Source organism: Typopeltis vanoorti, chromosome 15 (assembly GCF_054136105.1).
Source record: "Typopeltis vanoorti isolate ZY-2024b chromosome 15, IOZ_Tvanoo_1.0, whole genome shotgun sequence".
Lineage (NCBI taxonomy): Eukaryota > Metazoa > Arthropoda > Arachnida > Uropygi > Thelyphonidae > Typopeltis > Typopeltis vanoorti.
In genome coordinates this window covers 108,936,758-108,953,400 of record NC_143563.1, presented here as the reverse complement: position 1 = coordinate 108,953,400, position 16,643 = coordinate 108,936,758, and the positions used below count along the sequence as shown (strand labels likewise).

At 38.7% G+C, this 16,643-nt stretch overlaps 1 protein-coding gene across 1 annotated transcript in view; it reads left to right on the top strand.

The window, feature by feature from the left end:
* The first annotated feature begins 842 nt into the window (after positions 1 to 842).
* LOC150099065 (uncharacterized) overlaps positions 843 to 16,643 on the top strand; it is a 232,469-nt gene continuing 216,668 nt past the window's right edge. The window contains exon 1 of the mRNA XM_090405542.1: positions 843 to 1,037. Coding sequence (XP_090261668.1) covers positions 1,014 to 1,037 — 24 coding nt within the window. The 5' untranslated portion in view covers positions 843 to 1,013. The remainder of the gene's footprint in view (positions 1,038 to 16,643) is intronic.

Below are 16,643 nucleotides of genomic sequence, written 5' to 3'. Positions count from 1 at the left end.
TGTCTCCATCATCTATTCCATCACCTGTCAATAGCAGCACCCAACTGTATATTTTGTTCTGCTAGTCTCAATCTCATACCAAATAGCCTCAAATGTGCTATTTTCTCTATCCTACAGTTCAACTTCTATTCTCCTTGGCTGCAGTTCATCAGTTTTCATCAATAATGCTCCTCCCCCCGTTTTATCTCTCTGTCCCCTGAACACACTATACCCTTCACATTCAATCCCACTAGCTATATCATCTTCTGTCAGCCATGTTTCACTAATGCCAATAATCTGTAGGCAGGAAGAGCCAATCAAGGCCAAAAATTCTTCTTTCTTGTTCCTAATACTCCTGGCATTAGTATACATGAAATGCAGAAGCTCGTTAGTCCCACTCCTATTTTGATGCCTTATACTAACTGTCCCATTCTGATTTGTTGTCCTTCGTACTAGCTCGGGCATATTATACACATTCTTACACTCAACTATGCTTGGTATCAGAAGATTAAATCACAAAAGGAATACATGGATTAGAAATCAAACCAAAGTCTCTGACATCATAGGAAGAGTGAAACATCTGAATCAATGTGATCGCGTATTGCTCGAAGACAAGATCAACGATGGACAAAAGGGGTAAGTACTGGGTTGGATTCTACGAGAGGAAAAACGACCGTGACGCCGACCCAAATCACTGTGGTTTGATGATATCATCAGATTTGCAGGAGTGACATGGAAAAGGAGAGCCATGGACAGACAGTTTTGGAGTACTCTTGGAAAGGCCTTCATCCAGCAGCGGATCTGCAATGGCTGATAATGATAATGATGATGAACGTAAGGTGTCGCTTGTGTTTGTGCAGGTTGTGTATAGGTGCTAACTGATGGATTGTGGATTCGTTTAGAATGTATTATTTGAGTGGTATTTATTTTATTTGCAATAGCTATTTGTGGGAATTTTTTTTAGAAATTATTTTTCAGAATTAAAGGTGCTTTTAATTGTAAATCTGTCTTTATGAAAAGTATTGAACTGTGCAATGGGCAAAAGGGATACACGATACGTAAGTGAAACGTTTATTTTTAAATGCGACATATCCTACCTCACTCATATGTTTTAGCTAAATTGTCACTTCAAAAAATTTGCAGACCTCATTTGAAATTTGAACAAATGTTTGTAACTAGTTGCTGAACAGTAATAGATTTGAATTTGCTATCAGTTTTTTTTTTTTTTTTAATTCTTAGGACATGATTATCACCATCTTTGAATGATGAATATTTTGAAGTTTTCAAATAATTATATTACGAACTCCTTAAATGCCAACAAATTTTCTAAAAATATAAACACCGCTTTTATTATACGCTCAGATGAGCTTTTTTTTTTTTTTTTTTACATCAGTAGCCACACATTTGGATAGTCGCGCATTTGGGCAACAGAATTCTAATGTGTTATCACATTAGAAATGTGAATCACATCATTGCCATGCATGAGTCACATTCAAAAAGAAAGAGCAGTGTTTTTATTTTGATAGTCACATTTAGATAACTATGCTGACCTGGTGGATAGCATACCGACTTTCAAACCAACATGCTGTTGGACTAATTTGAATCCTACCATGTGTAAAATGTTTGTAAATGTTCAGTTTGAAGGTGAATTGTATTGCCTATTGTGAGGCCACTTCCCTGCTTATTGGAGGTGCAAAGTGTAAAAAGTTCTATCATTCCCTAGATGATCTAGTGAAATTGATTATCATCATTATAATATGACTGTTATGGAGTTGAAAATGCAGAAAGTCTATTCTAGGTCTCAGAAATTGTTCATACTAAGGATTTTGTTCATCAAGTAATTCTCCAAGCCTTGAGTAACTTTGTAAAATTGTGAATAGAAATATTATTATTATGTGATACCTCCAAGGACTGATTGTGGGGGAATAACCATATAAAATAGCATTATATGTTTCAGAAGTGGGAAGAGAAAGCAATGATTGAATCTATGAACAGTTACAAAACATTAAGACAGACCTCCAGGGAGTCATGAACTCATCAAGGGAAGCTATACTATCTGTGCCAGCTCTCATAACTGTTCTTGAATTCATTCACACTACTTGTATACACCACATCCAGTGGCAATCCCTTCCAGTCATGACCACTGTGAGAGAAAAATGTAACCCCTCACTTCCTTCTTGATAGCATTCCTTCTCAACTTCCAAGACTCTACTCTTGTTCCTTTTCCATCCTGTATAAAATGAAAATTCCATATACTGAAATCTTATATAACCCTTTCAGAAGTTTGTTAGTCTCAATCATATCCCTCTTTCTCCTGTTTGCTAGTGTCTGCAGTCGACAAATTTTCAATCTGTTTTCATAATTTGTATTTCACTCTCCTTTGTACTCTCCACTGTATCAGAATTACTATGGAAGCCAGGAGACCAGACTTGCATGCATTAGGCAAGTGAGGTCCTATCAAGGCTTCTCACTCCCCTACTCAGACCCTCTTTATAGAGTTTCCAGGGATGTCCTCTGGTTCTCCCCTGATCTCCCACTATTTTCTCTAGAACCTCTCCATCATTGATCCTATATCAACCCTTTACCAACTTGTAGGTCTGTATCATATCTCCCCTTTTCCTCCTCCACCAGACTCTGCAAGTTGCATCTTCTCAATCTTTCCTCATACACGAAATTCCAGAGGTTAGAAACTACCTTAGTCAGTCGCCACTGGACCCATTCCAACATCTCATCCTTCTGAAAATTGCGTGACCAAATCTGGTCACAATAGTCCATGTGTGGCCTAATCAAAGCCTTATACAATGGAACAAGAATCTCCCTACTTCTACAAGTCAGTGTCCTCCACATCATTCCCAGAAGCCTTTGTGTTGTCTTCATAATTCTGGCTATGTGTCCCCCTAAATTTCAGATCCTTATCCACTGTTACCCTCAGATCTCTCATTTCCTCCACCTCCAACAATGTATCCCCACGAAGCATAAATTCTGCATCCCATTTTTGTTTTCCAAATTTTAAAACCTTACATTTTCCAACATTGAACTCGCATTCCCATTCCTGTGCCCAATCACTCAATTTATTCAAGTCTTCTTGTAAGGCCACAACATCTTCTCTACTCTATATGGGTCATCCCAACTTTGCATCATCTGCAAAACAACTGAATATTTCCATCCAAATCTTCACCAATATCATTAATATAAAAGTTAAACAGAAATGGCCCCAAAACAGACCTCTGAGGCACACCACTAGTAACTTTCCTTTTCCTGGATATTGCTCCCCCATACACAACTTGTTGATTCCTATCAGATAGCCCAATCTAATGCACCAATTTAATATCCAACCCCATCCACTCCAGTTTTACTATCAACTTATCATGCGGTAATCTGTCAAAAGCCTTTGCAAAATATAAGTATATTACTGTATATCCTTCTCCTCTGTCCATGGAAGTAGTCACCTTATTGTAATAAGTAAGTAGATTACTAAAACATGACCTCCCTGTAGTAAATCCATGCTGTTCATGAAAGATAATACCATTGTTGTCAACCCAATTCTGAATCCTAGTTCTTACAAGCTTCTCCAACAACTTAACTATAACACCTGATACACAGATAGGCCTATAGTTTGATGCTTGAGTACTATCACCTCCTTTATATAGTGGCTCAATCTTGCACTCCTTAGGAACTTGACCTGGCGCAAGACTCGTATTAAAAACATATGTTCAAGGTCGGTGTCAACTCCTTGGCACATTCCTTTGGAATACATCGTCATCATCATCATCAAATTCCTGACATGTGCCCTCAAGGGGTGTACAGGATATGAGAGTACTACATGAAAAATTTACATCATTACTAACTTCCTATCTACAATTTTCCTCCAAATTAGTCTGTTACTTGTCAAGACTTCAATATTATCATTATCAGATCTTATATTTCTATTGTCTAAGGCACATTGTACCATATCAATCCACCTATATCTTGGTCTTTCTGTGGGTCTTTTTCCTACCAACCTGGCAGAGAACACTTGTTTTGCTAATTTTTCTTTGTCCATTCTGTTTAAGTGACCATACCACCTGAGAGTAGCTCTGCTAACGCATTCCTAGATGCTGACAATGTCAAGTTCTTTCTTAATATCCCTGTTTTTAATATGATATTGCCATTGATGCTATCTGTTCATGCCTGTAATCTTTCTCCGGACTCTGATATCTGTGGTCTCCAGTCTTTGATCAATTTTGATCAATCATTTTACTTCTGATCCAGCTCTCAGATTCATAAGTTAAAATTGGTTTGAAAACTCTCTTGTATACAGCTAATTTAGTGTTCTGACTAATTTCTCTCTTATTCCATATGAATTTATTCAATTGACTTCCCACCATACCGGCTTTGTTGATTCTGTTGTCTATTTCTTTATTTAATTTACCATCTTCAGTAAACATTGTGCCTAAGTAGATGAAATGTTTTACTTATTCCACAGGTTCCCTGTTCACAACGCAGTTGACATTTTCAACAATTCTACCTATTTTCATTGTCTTTGTCTTTTTAATGCTGACCTTCATACCATATCTATTACAACAGCTATTCAATTTAGTCAGAGAATCTTGCAGACTTGTAGCAGATTTATTTAGAAGTATAACATCGCCCGCATAAAGCAAAGAGCTGACATTAACATCTCCAATTCAGATATCATGTTTAATACCACATTCCTTCATAATGTGATCAATATATAGATAATGAATAACAGAGGGGATAATGTACATCCTTGTCTCACACCAAATTTAACATTAAACCATACTTCCTTCAATTCTAACTGCTGACTTACAACTCAAATACAGGCTAAGTATTGCTGGATATAATGCCCCATTGACACCATATAACTGTAGCGTATTGAATAGCTTCTCTCTCTTGGAACCTTTTCATATGCCTTTTCCAGATCGACAAAACTTAAATACAGATCTTTGTTATATTCCCATGCTTTCTCAACTATTTGTCGTAAAGTGAAGATCTGATCCTGACAGCCTATGTTTGGCCTGAATCCAGTTTGTTCTTTACCAAGCTTTTCTTCCACAGTTCTTCTCAACCTTTTCTCAAGTATACTTGCATAGATCTTGCCAGTAACACTCAGTAGGGAAATACCTCTGTAATTCTCACAATCATTTTTTTCCCCTTTTTATATATGGGTACTATGAGAGCTCTACTCCAATCATCGGGAATTCGTCCCTCTGTCCTGGCTTTCTGAACTATGCAGTGCAGCCACTGTAAGACTCTTATACCACCATACTTCAGCATTTCTGGTCGAATATCATCTACTCCTGCTGCCTTTCCACATTTCAAGCCTTTGATCGCTTTTTCTACTTCAAGTATGGATATGTATTCGTGACTGCATGCCTGGTCAGTGTTTTTTACCAGTGTGCTGTCATCACTGCTTGTTTCATTTAGCAGTTTTTCAAAGTAATTACTCCATATACTTCAAGGATATCTTTTTCTCCCATTTTCATGTCACCTTTATCATCTCTAACTCTTTTTACAGCACTCTTTCCTCCATTCCTAAGCTTCTTCAACAACCTCCAGAATATTTTGCCACCTTCTTGATATTTATTTTCTATATTCTTGCCAAAGTCCTCCCATGACTTTTGTTTAGCTAGTTTTACACAGTATTTATCATTCTTGCATTTGTCTCTATATTCTCTAAGAGCACAAGCTGACTTATTTGACAGGAACTTTTGATATGCTTTCTTCTTTTCAATAATATTCAATAATCTTTGTGTATTTTAGTCTACAGTTCACATCTGAAAGCTGCTCAACTTTTATTCGCTTTAAAACTTTCTTAAATGTTATTCTTTTCAATATGAAATCAAATTTTATCCTGCTCAAGACTAAATAGTGATCACTTCTAATTTCAAATCCTCTGTAGACTCTGGTGTCCTGCACCAGGGATAAAACATCACTATCAACAATAACATAGTCAATGAGACTTTTCTTATTCCTAGCCTCCTCTCTCCATGTGAATTTGTGCACATTTTTATGTTGGAACATGGTGTTAGTAATAACCAGTCCATGTCCTGAGCAGAAATCCAACAGATATTTGCCATTATTATTAGCTTTGCTCTTTTCTCCAAATTTCCCTGAAATATTTTTGTATGTCTCACAATCATTTCCTACTCTGCTATTTAGATCCCCAACAAGGACCAACTTTTCATTTTTCATTGTGTCAGTTGCTTTTTCTAAAGCCTCAAAAAATTCCTCCACTTCTACCTTAGTAGAACCTTCTGTGGGACCATAGGCACAAATAAGTCTCATTGTCCAGTTCCCCATTCTGATATTTGCGCACATCACTCTACTTGAGACTGCCTGCCATTCAAGAAGATTTAGCCTCATATTTTGTGTTGAATACTATGGCTACACCTTCTTTTCCTTGATTGTCATTGCCTGAATATAACATTTTGTATTTATTGCTCAGAAAGATCTCGCCAGTTTTTTGTCTTTTTTGTTTCTGTCATCCCTATTATGTCGATCTGCTACTTATCTAATTCTTTAACTAGCTCCATTTCTTTGCCATTCAGGCTTCTAACGTTGATAGTACCGATCTTTAACTCTGGTGATGTTGAGTTGGGGTTTGTTTTCAGATTTGTTCCAGTAGCTGACTTTTCGCTGTTCACCCTGGTTCCCTGGCGAAAACAATGGGTGTCTTGTTTAACCGGGTGATGCCCTAGCCGGCATGAAATTTTGTCATGTTGTACCATCATTTTTTATTTTGGATTAACCAATAAGATTACAAGTTGCTCGGCTAAATTCCAAATTGCCAGCCCATCCTCTTTCGTTCAGTATCCAAGTGGATACCCAACAGGGTGCACCACGATATGTTGAAGATTGGACATTAGGTCAGAAGCCCTGGTCGGTTCTCCGCATTCCTCTAAAGGCTGCGTGGAATTTCCTCTAAGTTATACAGCTTTGACCCTTAAGCACCCCTTTAAAATATATATATATATATAATATTTTTTTTTAATGAAAAAGGCATAGTTTTATTATTATTAACATCCGACCTTCATGAAGTTAGTGACTCTTTTCGTGGATTCTATTATTATTATTATTACCCCAAGACCTCATGGAGTCAAAGACTCATCTGGGAGGTCCTTTTATCACACACACATCTCATCATACCGTGTCTTAAACACACTCAAACTCCTTGCAGACACCACACTCTCAGGCAAGGCATTCCAATCATTCACAACTCTGCACGAAAAAAACCTGCCTCTCACTCCCCTACTCACACTCTCTTTATACAGTTTTCAGGGATGACCTCTGGTTCTACCCTGATCTCGCACAATTTGCTGTAAAACTTCTCCAGCATTGATCCTAAAACAACCCCTTACCAACTTGTAGGTCTCTATCATATCTCCCCTCTTCCTCCTGTCCACCAGACTCAGCAAGTTGCATCTTCTCAATCTTTCCTCATACTCGACATTCCTCCACCTCCAACAATATATCTTCACCAAGCAAAAATTCTACATCCCATCTTGTTTCTCAAATTTTGCAACATTGAACTCGTATCCCCATTTCCGTGCCCATTCACTTAGTTTATTCAAGTCTTCTTGTAAGGCCTTTTGATATTAGTGTAAACAGAGGCTGTCAAGTAAGAACAGATCACTTTTATACTAAGTTAAAATTAAAATAACTATCTAGCAAAAGGCAGGCAATGGGAGGAACTTGGTGAGTCAGAGATGACTGACTCGTTGAGACTATAACTGACCTCATTGAGTCAGAGGCAGGAGATTCTTCATGTAGAGAGATGAGTGGTATGATAGAGGGCGAGAAAAATATAAAATAATGAGAGTAGGAAGTGTGGAAAGGTTGAAGGATTGTGAAGTTTTTGGAGATGGTCTCAGTTGGGAGAATGAATGGCAAATAGAGTGGCTGACTTGTGGAGAGAGATAGATGAGCTGAAAGATCAGGTGGAATGTCTAGGGCAGTGTTTCTCAAAGTATGGTATGCGTACCCCAGGGGGGGGGATGCGAAAGGTCTTCAGGGGGATATGGCAATTTTCGACTATGCATCGTTAATGCATGGAATCGTTATATTTCTCAACAAATCGTGCAATTAGAGACAACTGAGATAAAAACAGCACTAACTAATGAATCACATCTCCCCCTCCAACAGAAACTGCTGTATAGATTCAGTTTCTCAAGCAAAACCATATGTTGCCGGTTGACACCACCCCGTCGTGAACGTGTTAAAACTAAGAAATATATAGTGAATGTGTTTCAAATATTATGCAATTCGGTTGAAGAGAATTAGCATTTCAAATTTCTAATTTGTCTTTGGTTTGTGCGATCTTTTGTTAATACCGCACCAATCATATGCACTTCTTCATAGCTGCTCTATATATCTCAAGTCTTGTAAATTACTGGTAATTTTTGCTTGAAATAATGGGAAAGAAGATGAAGCTATTTGGGTAGATGACTTTGATGCACACAAGGAAACTGTTCTCGATGCCTAAAGTAGCGATAGCGAGTAGAAGCTTCTTGCTAAGTTGCACCATTTGCAGTTTTTTTCCTGAAAACTTTAGTTTCCGAAAATCCCTGCATATATCTCGCACCACGATTTTTTAGCTTTAATTTTGGGAAAAAAGTGTGAGTTATATTCGAGTAGATAAATTTATGGTAATTTTTTTAGCTTTCAAATTCTTAAGTATGGATCATTGGTTAAAGATTGGATTTATAAACCACAGAAGAGAGCAATATAGCAAATACAAATAGGTGTAAGCAACAAGAAAACGTTGATATTGCATCTGGATTAAATGAAATTGATAAGGGTGTTTCATCTGACATCTGTAGAGAACCACCTAAGAAGAAAATGAAAATCTTCGTATGATATAAATTACTTGAAATGTGGATTTTCATGGATGGGAAATGAAGAGGAACCTATTCCAAATTTTGTTCTATTAAAAATAAATCATATTTTTTGTTTAAATGAACACATAAATTCAAATAAAATAGACATTTACAATGAAACACACTTTATTTATTTAATATTTGATAAGGCGGTACTTGGTAATAATGAAAATTTAAGAAGGGGTATGCATATATCAGAAGTTTGAGAAACAGTGTGCTGTCAAGGTCTAGGGAATGAGATGAGAAATGTGAAAGATGAGATTGGGCAAATGGAAGAGACGAATGCAAGGCAAATCAGAGTAGGAGTGAGAGAGAGTTATGGGAATGATAGAGGAGAGAATAGGAATAGTAGAAGAGAGGGAATGAGAGAGAGTTATGGGAATGGTAATAGAGGAGAGAATAGGAAACCGTAGAAGAGAGGGAATGAGAGAAAGTTATGGGAATGATCGAAGTGGGCGAATGGAAGAGACGAATGCAAGGCAAATCAGAGTAGGAGTGAGAGAGAGTTATGGGAATGATAGAGGAGAGAATAGGAATAGTAGAAGAGAGGGAATGAGAGAGAGTTATGGGAATGGTAGAAGAGGAGAGAATAGGAAACAGTAGAAGAGAGGGAATGAGAGAGAGTTATGGGAATGGTAGAAGAGGAGAGAATAGGAAACAGTAGAAGAGAGGGAATGAGAGAGAATTATGGGAATGATCAAAGTGGAGAGAATAGGAACAGTAGAAGAGAGGGAATGAGAGAGAGTTATGGGAATGGTAGAAGAGGAGAGAATTGGAAACCGTAGAAAGAGGGAATGAGAGAAAGTTATGGGAATGATTGAAGTGGAATGATTGAATGGAAGAGACGAATGCAAGGCAAACCAGAGTAGGAGTGAGAGAGAGTTATGGGAATGATAGAGGAGAGAATAGGAATAGTCGAAGAGAGAGTTATGGGAATGGTAGAAGAGGAGAGAATAGGAACAGTAGAAGAGAGGGAATGAGAGAGAATTATGGGAATGATAGAAGAGGAGAGAATAGGAACAATGGAAGAGAGGGAATGAGAGAGAATTATGGGAATGATAGAAGAGGAGAGAATAGGAACAGCAGAAGAGAGGGAATGAGAGAGAATTATGGGAATGATAGAAGAGGAAAGAGGGAATGAGAAGAATGCAAGGAGCACTAAAACCAGAGTAAGTAGGGGAACACAGAGAGAAAGTGTTAGAGGAGAGAGTGAGAGAGAGAGAGGGATGCATAGGAGCAATCGAGGAACAGGGTGGTAAGAGGTGTAATGTATGGGGACTCAGTGATACGTGGTGTTCAAGATAGGATGCATGAGTAGTGTTTGCCAGGAGGAATGATAGAAAGTGTGGCTATGGCAATTAAGAGGGGTGAAAGGGTGGATGAGGTGATTGTGATGGTAGGAACAAATGACTTGAGAGGTAATGTAAATTGGGCAGCGAGAGATATGAGATTCTTGTTAGAGGTTGTATGAAAGAAGACCCCGAGAGGAAAGATACTGTGTGTGTTACCTAGGTATGATAGTGACGAGCTGAGCAGAAGAGCAGTAATATTGAATTACATAATAGCTAGAATGTGTCAGAAGAGAGGATTGGAATATGTGGATGCATGGAGGGCATTTGAGGACAGAAAGGAATTGTATGTGAGAGATTGCTTGCATTTGAATGAGGAAGGAAATAGGTATCTGGAGAGATTGCTGTTCTGAACGAGTCGGTGTGGCAATGCAGTGAAACTAGAATGCCCAGGGTAGATGGTAGCAGGAGTGCCTCTTGTGGGAATGGGTACTTGGGAGAAGGGGGAAGACATCAGGTAACGCTTAACCCAGTGGAATTTAGAGTGGATAATGCTGGGTATAGAAACAGTGGCATTTTTATGCTTTATACTAATGCCAGGAGTATCCAGAATAAAGGAGAGGAATTGATGGCACTGATAGCATCAGCCTGGTTACAGCATTTTTCGCAGGATATGAAGGGAAAGCGTGGTGGTAGAGTACTGCTTATGATAAGTGATGAGTTATGTCCTCTTAAGAGTGGAGGCTTTGGAAGGCAGTGACACTAATGATTTTGAAAGCATATGGTGTGAGGCAGAGGTTGGGAAGACAGGATATTTAGTTGGGTGTTGATACAAACCAAGGAGCACAGAGGCTGGGGACCAGGAGATGTTTAGACAGTTGAGCTTGGCAAGTGCAAGAAGAATGATTGTTATGGGAGATTTTAACTACAGCAGTATAAATTGGGGAGAGGAAGATGCATGTAGCAATAAAGGAATAGAATTTCTAGAATTCTTGAGGGACAAATGTCTTAAGCAACATGTAATGGAGGGAATAAGAGGTTCAAGAGTTTTGGATTTGGTCATGGTATCAGAAGAGTTGATAATAACCGAGATGACATCTCTCCCACCAGTTGGAGAGGGTGGCCATGTGATTTTGACTTGGAAGGTGAATAGACATAGAAGAGTATCAAAGACACGGGAACGTATGTGGAATTATATGGCAGGTGATTATAATAGTCTTAGATGTCAACTTGGAGAAGTTTCATGGAGGGAGGAATTGGAAGGCTGGGATATCATTAGTGCTTGGGACATTGTGAAAGAATATTTGTTAGCAGCAATAGTAAGCTGTATTCCACAAGTGAATAAGAGGACACAATTTGGAGTAAAGTGGATGACAAACAATATTAAAGAGGAATTGCATACGAAAAAGTGGCTATGGAAGAGATATAAGGAGACAGGTGAAGAGCAGATGCATGAAGATTATAAGACACGGGCCATGAGAATGACTAGTATGGTAAGGAAGGTAAAACTGGAATATGAGAAGAGATTGGCCCTAAAATCTAAAGAAAATCCTAGGGAATTTTTTTAACTATGTGGCCAGTAGGAGGAGAAATGATTGTGGAAGAATGACATTGTCTGATAAAAATGGGAATAGAGTGACTGATGCTGATGACTTAGTGGAATTGTTCAATGAACACTTTATTAGAGTATTTCATCCTGGAAGAGTAAATTTTAATACTAGAGGGATAGGGCAGGTTCGAGGTTTAGAGGTGCAGGAGGAGAGCGTGTTTCAAATACTGAGTACTCTGGATGTCATTAAAGCTGTGGGACTGGATGGTATTTCACCATGAGTTTTGAGAGAATGTGCTAAAGAACTGACAGCTCCTTTGACCAGGCTTTTCAATGAAAGTCTGGCTACAGGAAAAGTGCCCAGGGAATGGAAGGAAGGTAAGATAGTGTCATTGCATAAGGGCGGTAGCAGACTGGAAGTGTATAATTATAGGCCAGTTTGTGTGTCATCAGTAGTTGTCAAGATCTTGGAGAAAGTAGTGAGGGACTGTATACAGCATTGGGCAGATGAGGATAATGTTATCTGTGAGAGTCAACATAGATTTGTGAAGGGGCACTCTTGTTTTAGCAATATGCTAGCTTTTAATAATAAAGTTACAAGAGCAGTAGATGAGGGAAAGGCATATACTGCCATTTTCTTGGATTTAGCGAAGGCATTTCACAGGGTGCCACATGGTAAGCTGATATTTAACTTGCAGCACATGGGTTTGGATGTCAGGTTGGTCAACTGGATTCAGGATTGGCTGTCCGATAGGTATCAGAGAGTTGTGTATGGTGGGGCTGTTTCAAGGAGGCAGAGGGTTACAAGTGGGGTCCTACAGTACTGGGACCTATATTGTTTAACCTTTATATCAATGATATTGTCAGTGGATTGCAGGGGGATATTCAGTTGTTTGCAGATGATGTGAAGCTGGGAAGGGTTATTAGTAATAGTGCAGATTTGGTATCCCAGCAAGAGGATTTGAATAAGCTAGATAGATGGCAAATGAATGGGGGTGTCAGTTTAATGCAGCAAAATGTAAGGTCTTGAGGTTTGGGATGCTGCATACTCTATTGGAGGAGCTATACTGGAGGAAGTAGGGGAGATGAGATCTGGGGTTGATGATTGATAGAAACCTGAAATTTAGGGGAGATATTGCAATGGTGGTGAAGGTAACACAGAGGATTGCTGCAATAATGAGAAGGACGCTGACCTGCAGAGATAAAAGAGTTATCATTCTGTTGTATAAGACCCTGATCAGACCATACTTATACTATTGTTCTCATATTTGGTCTCCAGGATATGAAGGGGATAAATTAACTGTGGAAAGGGTACAAAGGCAGATAACAAAGATGGTTTCAGGACTGTACAATGTTAGTTATGAAGATTGGCTGAGGGAGTGTGGACTGCAGAGTTTGTGGATAGAAGAAGGAGAAGTGATATGATTGAGAGTTTTAAACTGTTGAGAGGTGGTTACAGGGTTGACACTGGGGAGTTCTTTTGCTTGGTTGAACATCGGGAAGGAGTGATGACAAGAGGCTATTCCTGGAAGTTACGAAAGGAAACTGTGAGCAAGAGGGTGAGAAGTGGTTTCTTTGCATGGAGGGTGGTTGAATCATGGAATGCATTGCCTAATAGAGTGGTGCGAGCAAGAATGGTCAATCAGTTTAAGGAGTGGTATAATAGACTTTGTGTTTCTTGGGGGGGACCTCCCCTCAATGAGTCTTGATAGACTTTGTGTTTCCTAGGAAGGTCCTTCCACAATGAGTCTTTTGACTCCATGGAAGCCTGAATAATAATAATAATAGTATGATTACCCTAACAGTGAGTTAATCTTTCTTGGTGATTCAGCATCCACAGTTTAGACTGACTTCTCTTCTCCATCTTTTTAGGCCTATCTGGAAAAGAATCCAAACTGTTTGGTGTAAGTAACAATTTGACACAAGTTGTTTATCAACCCATCAGAATTTCAGATAATTTTCATCATTCTCCCAACACCATGGACCTTTTCTTATCTAGTTTTCCCTCCAAATGCACTGTTGATGTTAGCTTTCCTCTTGGCAAGTGTGATATAACTTTTGTCCTTTTCTGCAGTTAATCCTTCTTCTCCTTCTCCCAGCCAATTTCAACCTTGTATTCTTTGGCCCTACACTGGTGCTAATTGGGATGACGTTTGGGATTTCCCCATTCTACTGAAAATGCTTGACTCTTATTCAAGCATTGGTTTTCCAATAAATGTGCCATAGCAGTCTAAACTAAAGACTCTAGCTCCTCACTCAACTTACACTACAGCTCATAAAAACTGCAAAAATCAGGAAATCTAAAGCAGATTTTTTATATTATTATTATTATTGCACTGGAACCTCCATGGACTTTTAAGACTCACTGGGGAAGACCCAAGCTATCAGCACAATATCTATTGTATCTCTCCTTGAAACTGTTACCATAGAAAAACTTGCAACTGACTCAGCAACCCATCCTATCCATTCACTATTCTTGAAGAACTAACTTTTGCAATCCACAAACCTTCAACCTATTCTCATAGGGAGCATTCCACAGACTACTTACTATCTTGGTCACTTGCCTCTGGATCCTCTCCACTACTTCCTCATTCCCAAGAAACCCAGGTGAACAGACTTGACCACAGTAATTCGGATGTGGTTGTGTCGAGGCTTTATAAAGTGGAATGATAACTCCCTTATCTCTGCTTGTTAGTATATTCTTCAATAACCAAATAATCCTGTGAGCTACCCTGACTACTTTAGCAATATGCCCTCTGAACTTCAACACTCTATCTACTACTCTGAAATCCCTGGCTTCATCAATTTCCTGGATTATAGTTCTCTGAATGTGATACACAGCTGTAATCTTTGTATCCTAAAATGCATAACTTTACACTTTTCCACATTAAATTGACATGTATTGTGTTTTGACCATACTGTCAGCCTATTTAAATAATCCTGCAAGCTTTCTACATCACTCTGATTAACTATTATCCTACCCAACTTTGCATCATAAACAAACAACTAAATATCTCCATTCAGATTATTTATTATATCATTTATATATAAATTGAACAGTAGTGGTCCAAGTGCAGAGCCCTACAGTATACCACTCGTCACCTACCTTCTGATGGATTCTGTTCATCCATATACTACTTTTTGGTATCAGTCCATCAGCCACTTTTTTATCCATATCACCAGTTTCATATCCATTCTCATTTGTTGCAGTTTGCATAACAGATCCATGTAGATCCTGTCAAATACTTTTGCCCAGCAATATCATCATGTATCCATTCCCTTTATCCAACTCAGCAGTCATTCTTTTAAAAAGTTAGTAGATTACTAAGGCATAACTGACCCCTCACAAAGCCATGCTGTCCATTATAGAGTATATTCTTATTCACCCATTTCTGAATTCTCTTTTTGACCAACTTTTCTTGTACCACCACTCCTGAGATACCGATTGTATCCCGAGAGTGTAGGATCTTGTTATCGGTTCAGAAGACCTGTCTGTAGCTTGAAGCAGCATGTGATGGAGGGGACTTGGGATGTAAGAGTGTTGGATCTGGTAACAAAATCAGAAAACTTGTCCATATCTAAGGTGGCAGCATTGTTTCCAAATTGGTAAGAGATTATATGGTCTTGACTTGGGATGTAGCAAAAGATGTGTAAATTCAAGTTAATAAAGGGTATATGTGGAATTACAAGCAGGTGATTAGGATACAGTTAGGAGGCAGCTTGAAGCAGTACCATGACATAAAGATTTATAAGGGAAAAATGTTCACAGTGCATGGGGAAATAGGCAGTGGGTATCTGGAGGAAGCAATATCACAATGTGTATACTCAAGGTCAGGAAGGTAAATCACACAGGAGTTAGATGGATGAGTAGTATCATTAAGTATGATCTGCAAAAAAGAAAAAGAAAAATCCCCTCTGTCACATTCTTCAAGTAATTATTTCTCAGTAAGTGTATAAATTCCATTTCCTTCCTTCCTTCCTGCCATGTTATTTTTCTTCCATTGAGTCTGTCTCCGAGGTTGAAGTTCCCCCATAATAATTACTCGACTTACATTCGTTGTACTAATCTGTTGATGCACTTCCCCATCATCCTTGGCATCCCTTGGTCTATAACAGCAACCAGTTTTATATTTTGACCCATTGGTCTCAATCTGACACTCGATTGACTCAAAAAAAACTGCCATCCGCCTGACTGACTCCTACTGTTGTTGGCTGCAATTGATCTCCTGTCATCAGCAGTTCCCTTCCCTATCCCATCTTATCTATTCTATCCTCCCTGAAAATACTAAATTCATCACATTCTATTCCTCTAACTATATCATCTTCTGTTAGAAAGTCTCACTTATGCCTATAACGTTAGGCAAGGTTGCAATAATAAATGCCAAAAATTCTTCCCTCTTATTCCTGATGCTTCTAGCATTAGTATATAGAAACTGTAGCATCCCCTTAGGCCCCCCCCCCCAACCACTTTTGCATCCATCTTGAATTGACTACTCCATTCAATATTGTTGCCTGAGAGACTAGATTCTGCATTTTTTGTTCATTCACACGTTCATTTTCTTCATAGATGCCTTCACACACACACACTCATCTGCATCTACTGTAATTTCCTTAATTTTTTGTGACTCTGCCCTTTCACACACTCAGTGAACAAAGCTCTCTATACACTGACTTGAAATTCATTTAACCCAGTGTTAGTAAGGTGGAGTGTCACAGACCCCAAAGATTTTAAATTGACTATAACTTTTTAACAATGCATGGCAGTGAGTCATGCCTCAGTATAGCTTCCCTTCCCGTAACCCACTACTCGACGCCATAGATGACAGGCTGTTGTGTGCAAGCAAGTGGGACCCCACCTTACCACTTTTGTTACATTTTCCCACCTTACTAATGCTGGGTTAAGTGCAGTCCATCTGCATTGTACAAATTTTTCTGTCTGTTAAACTG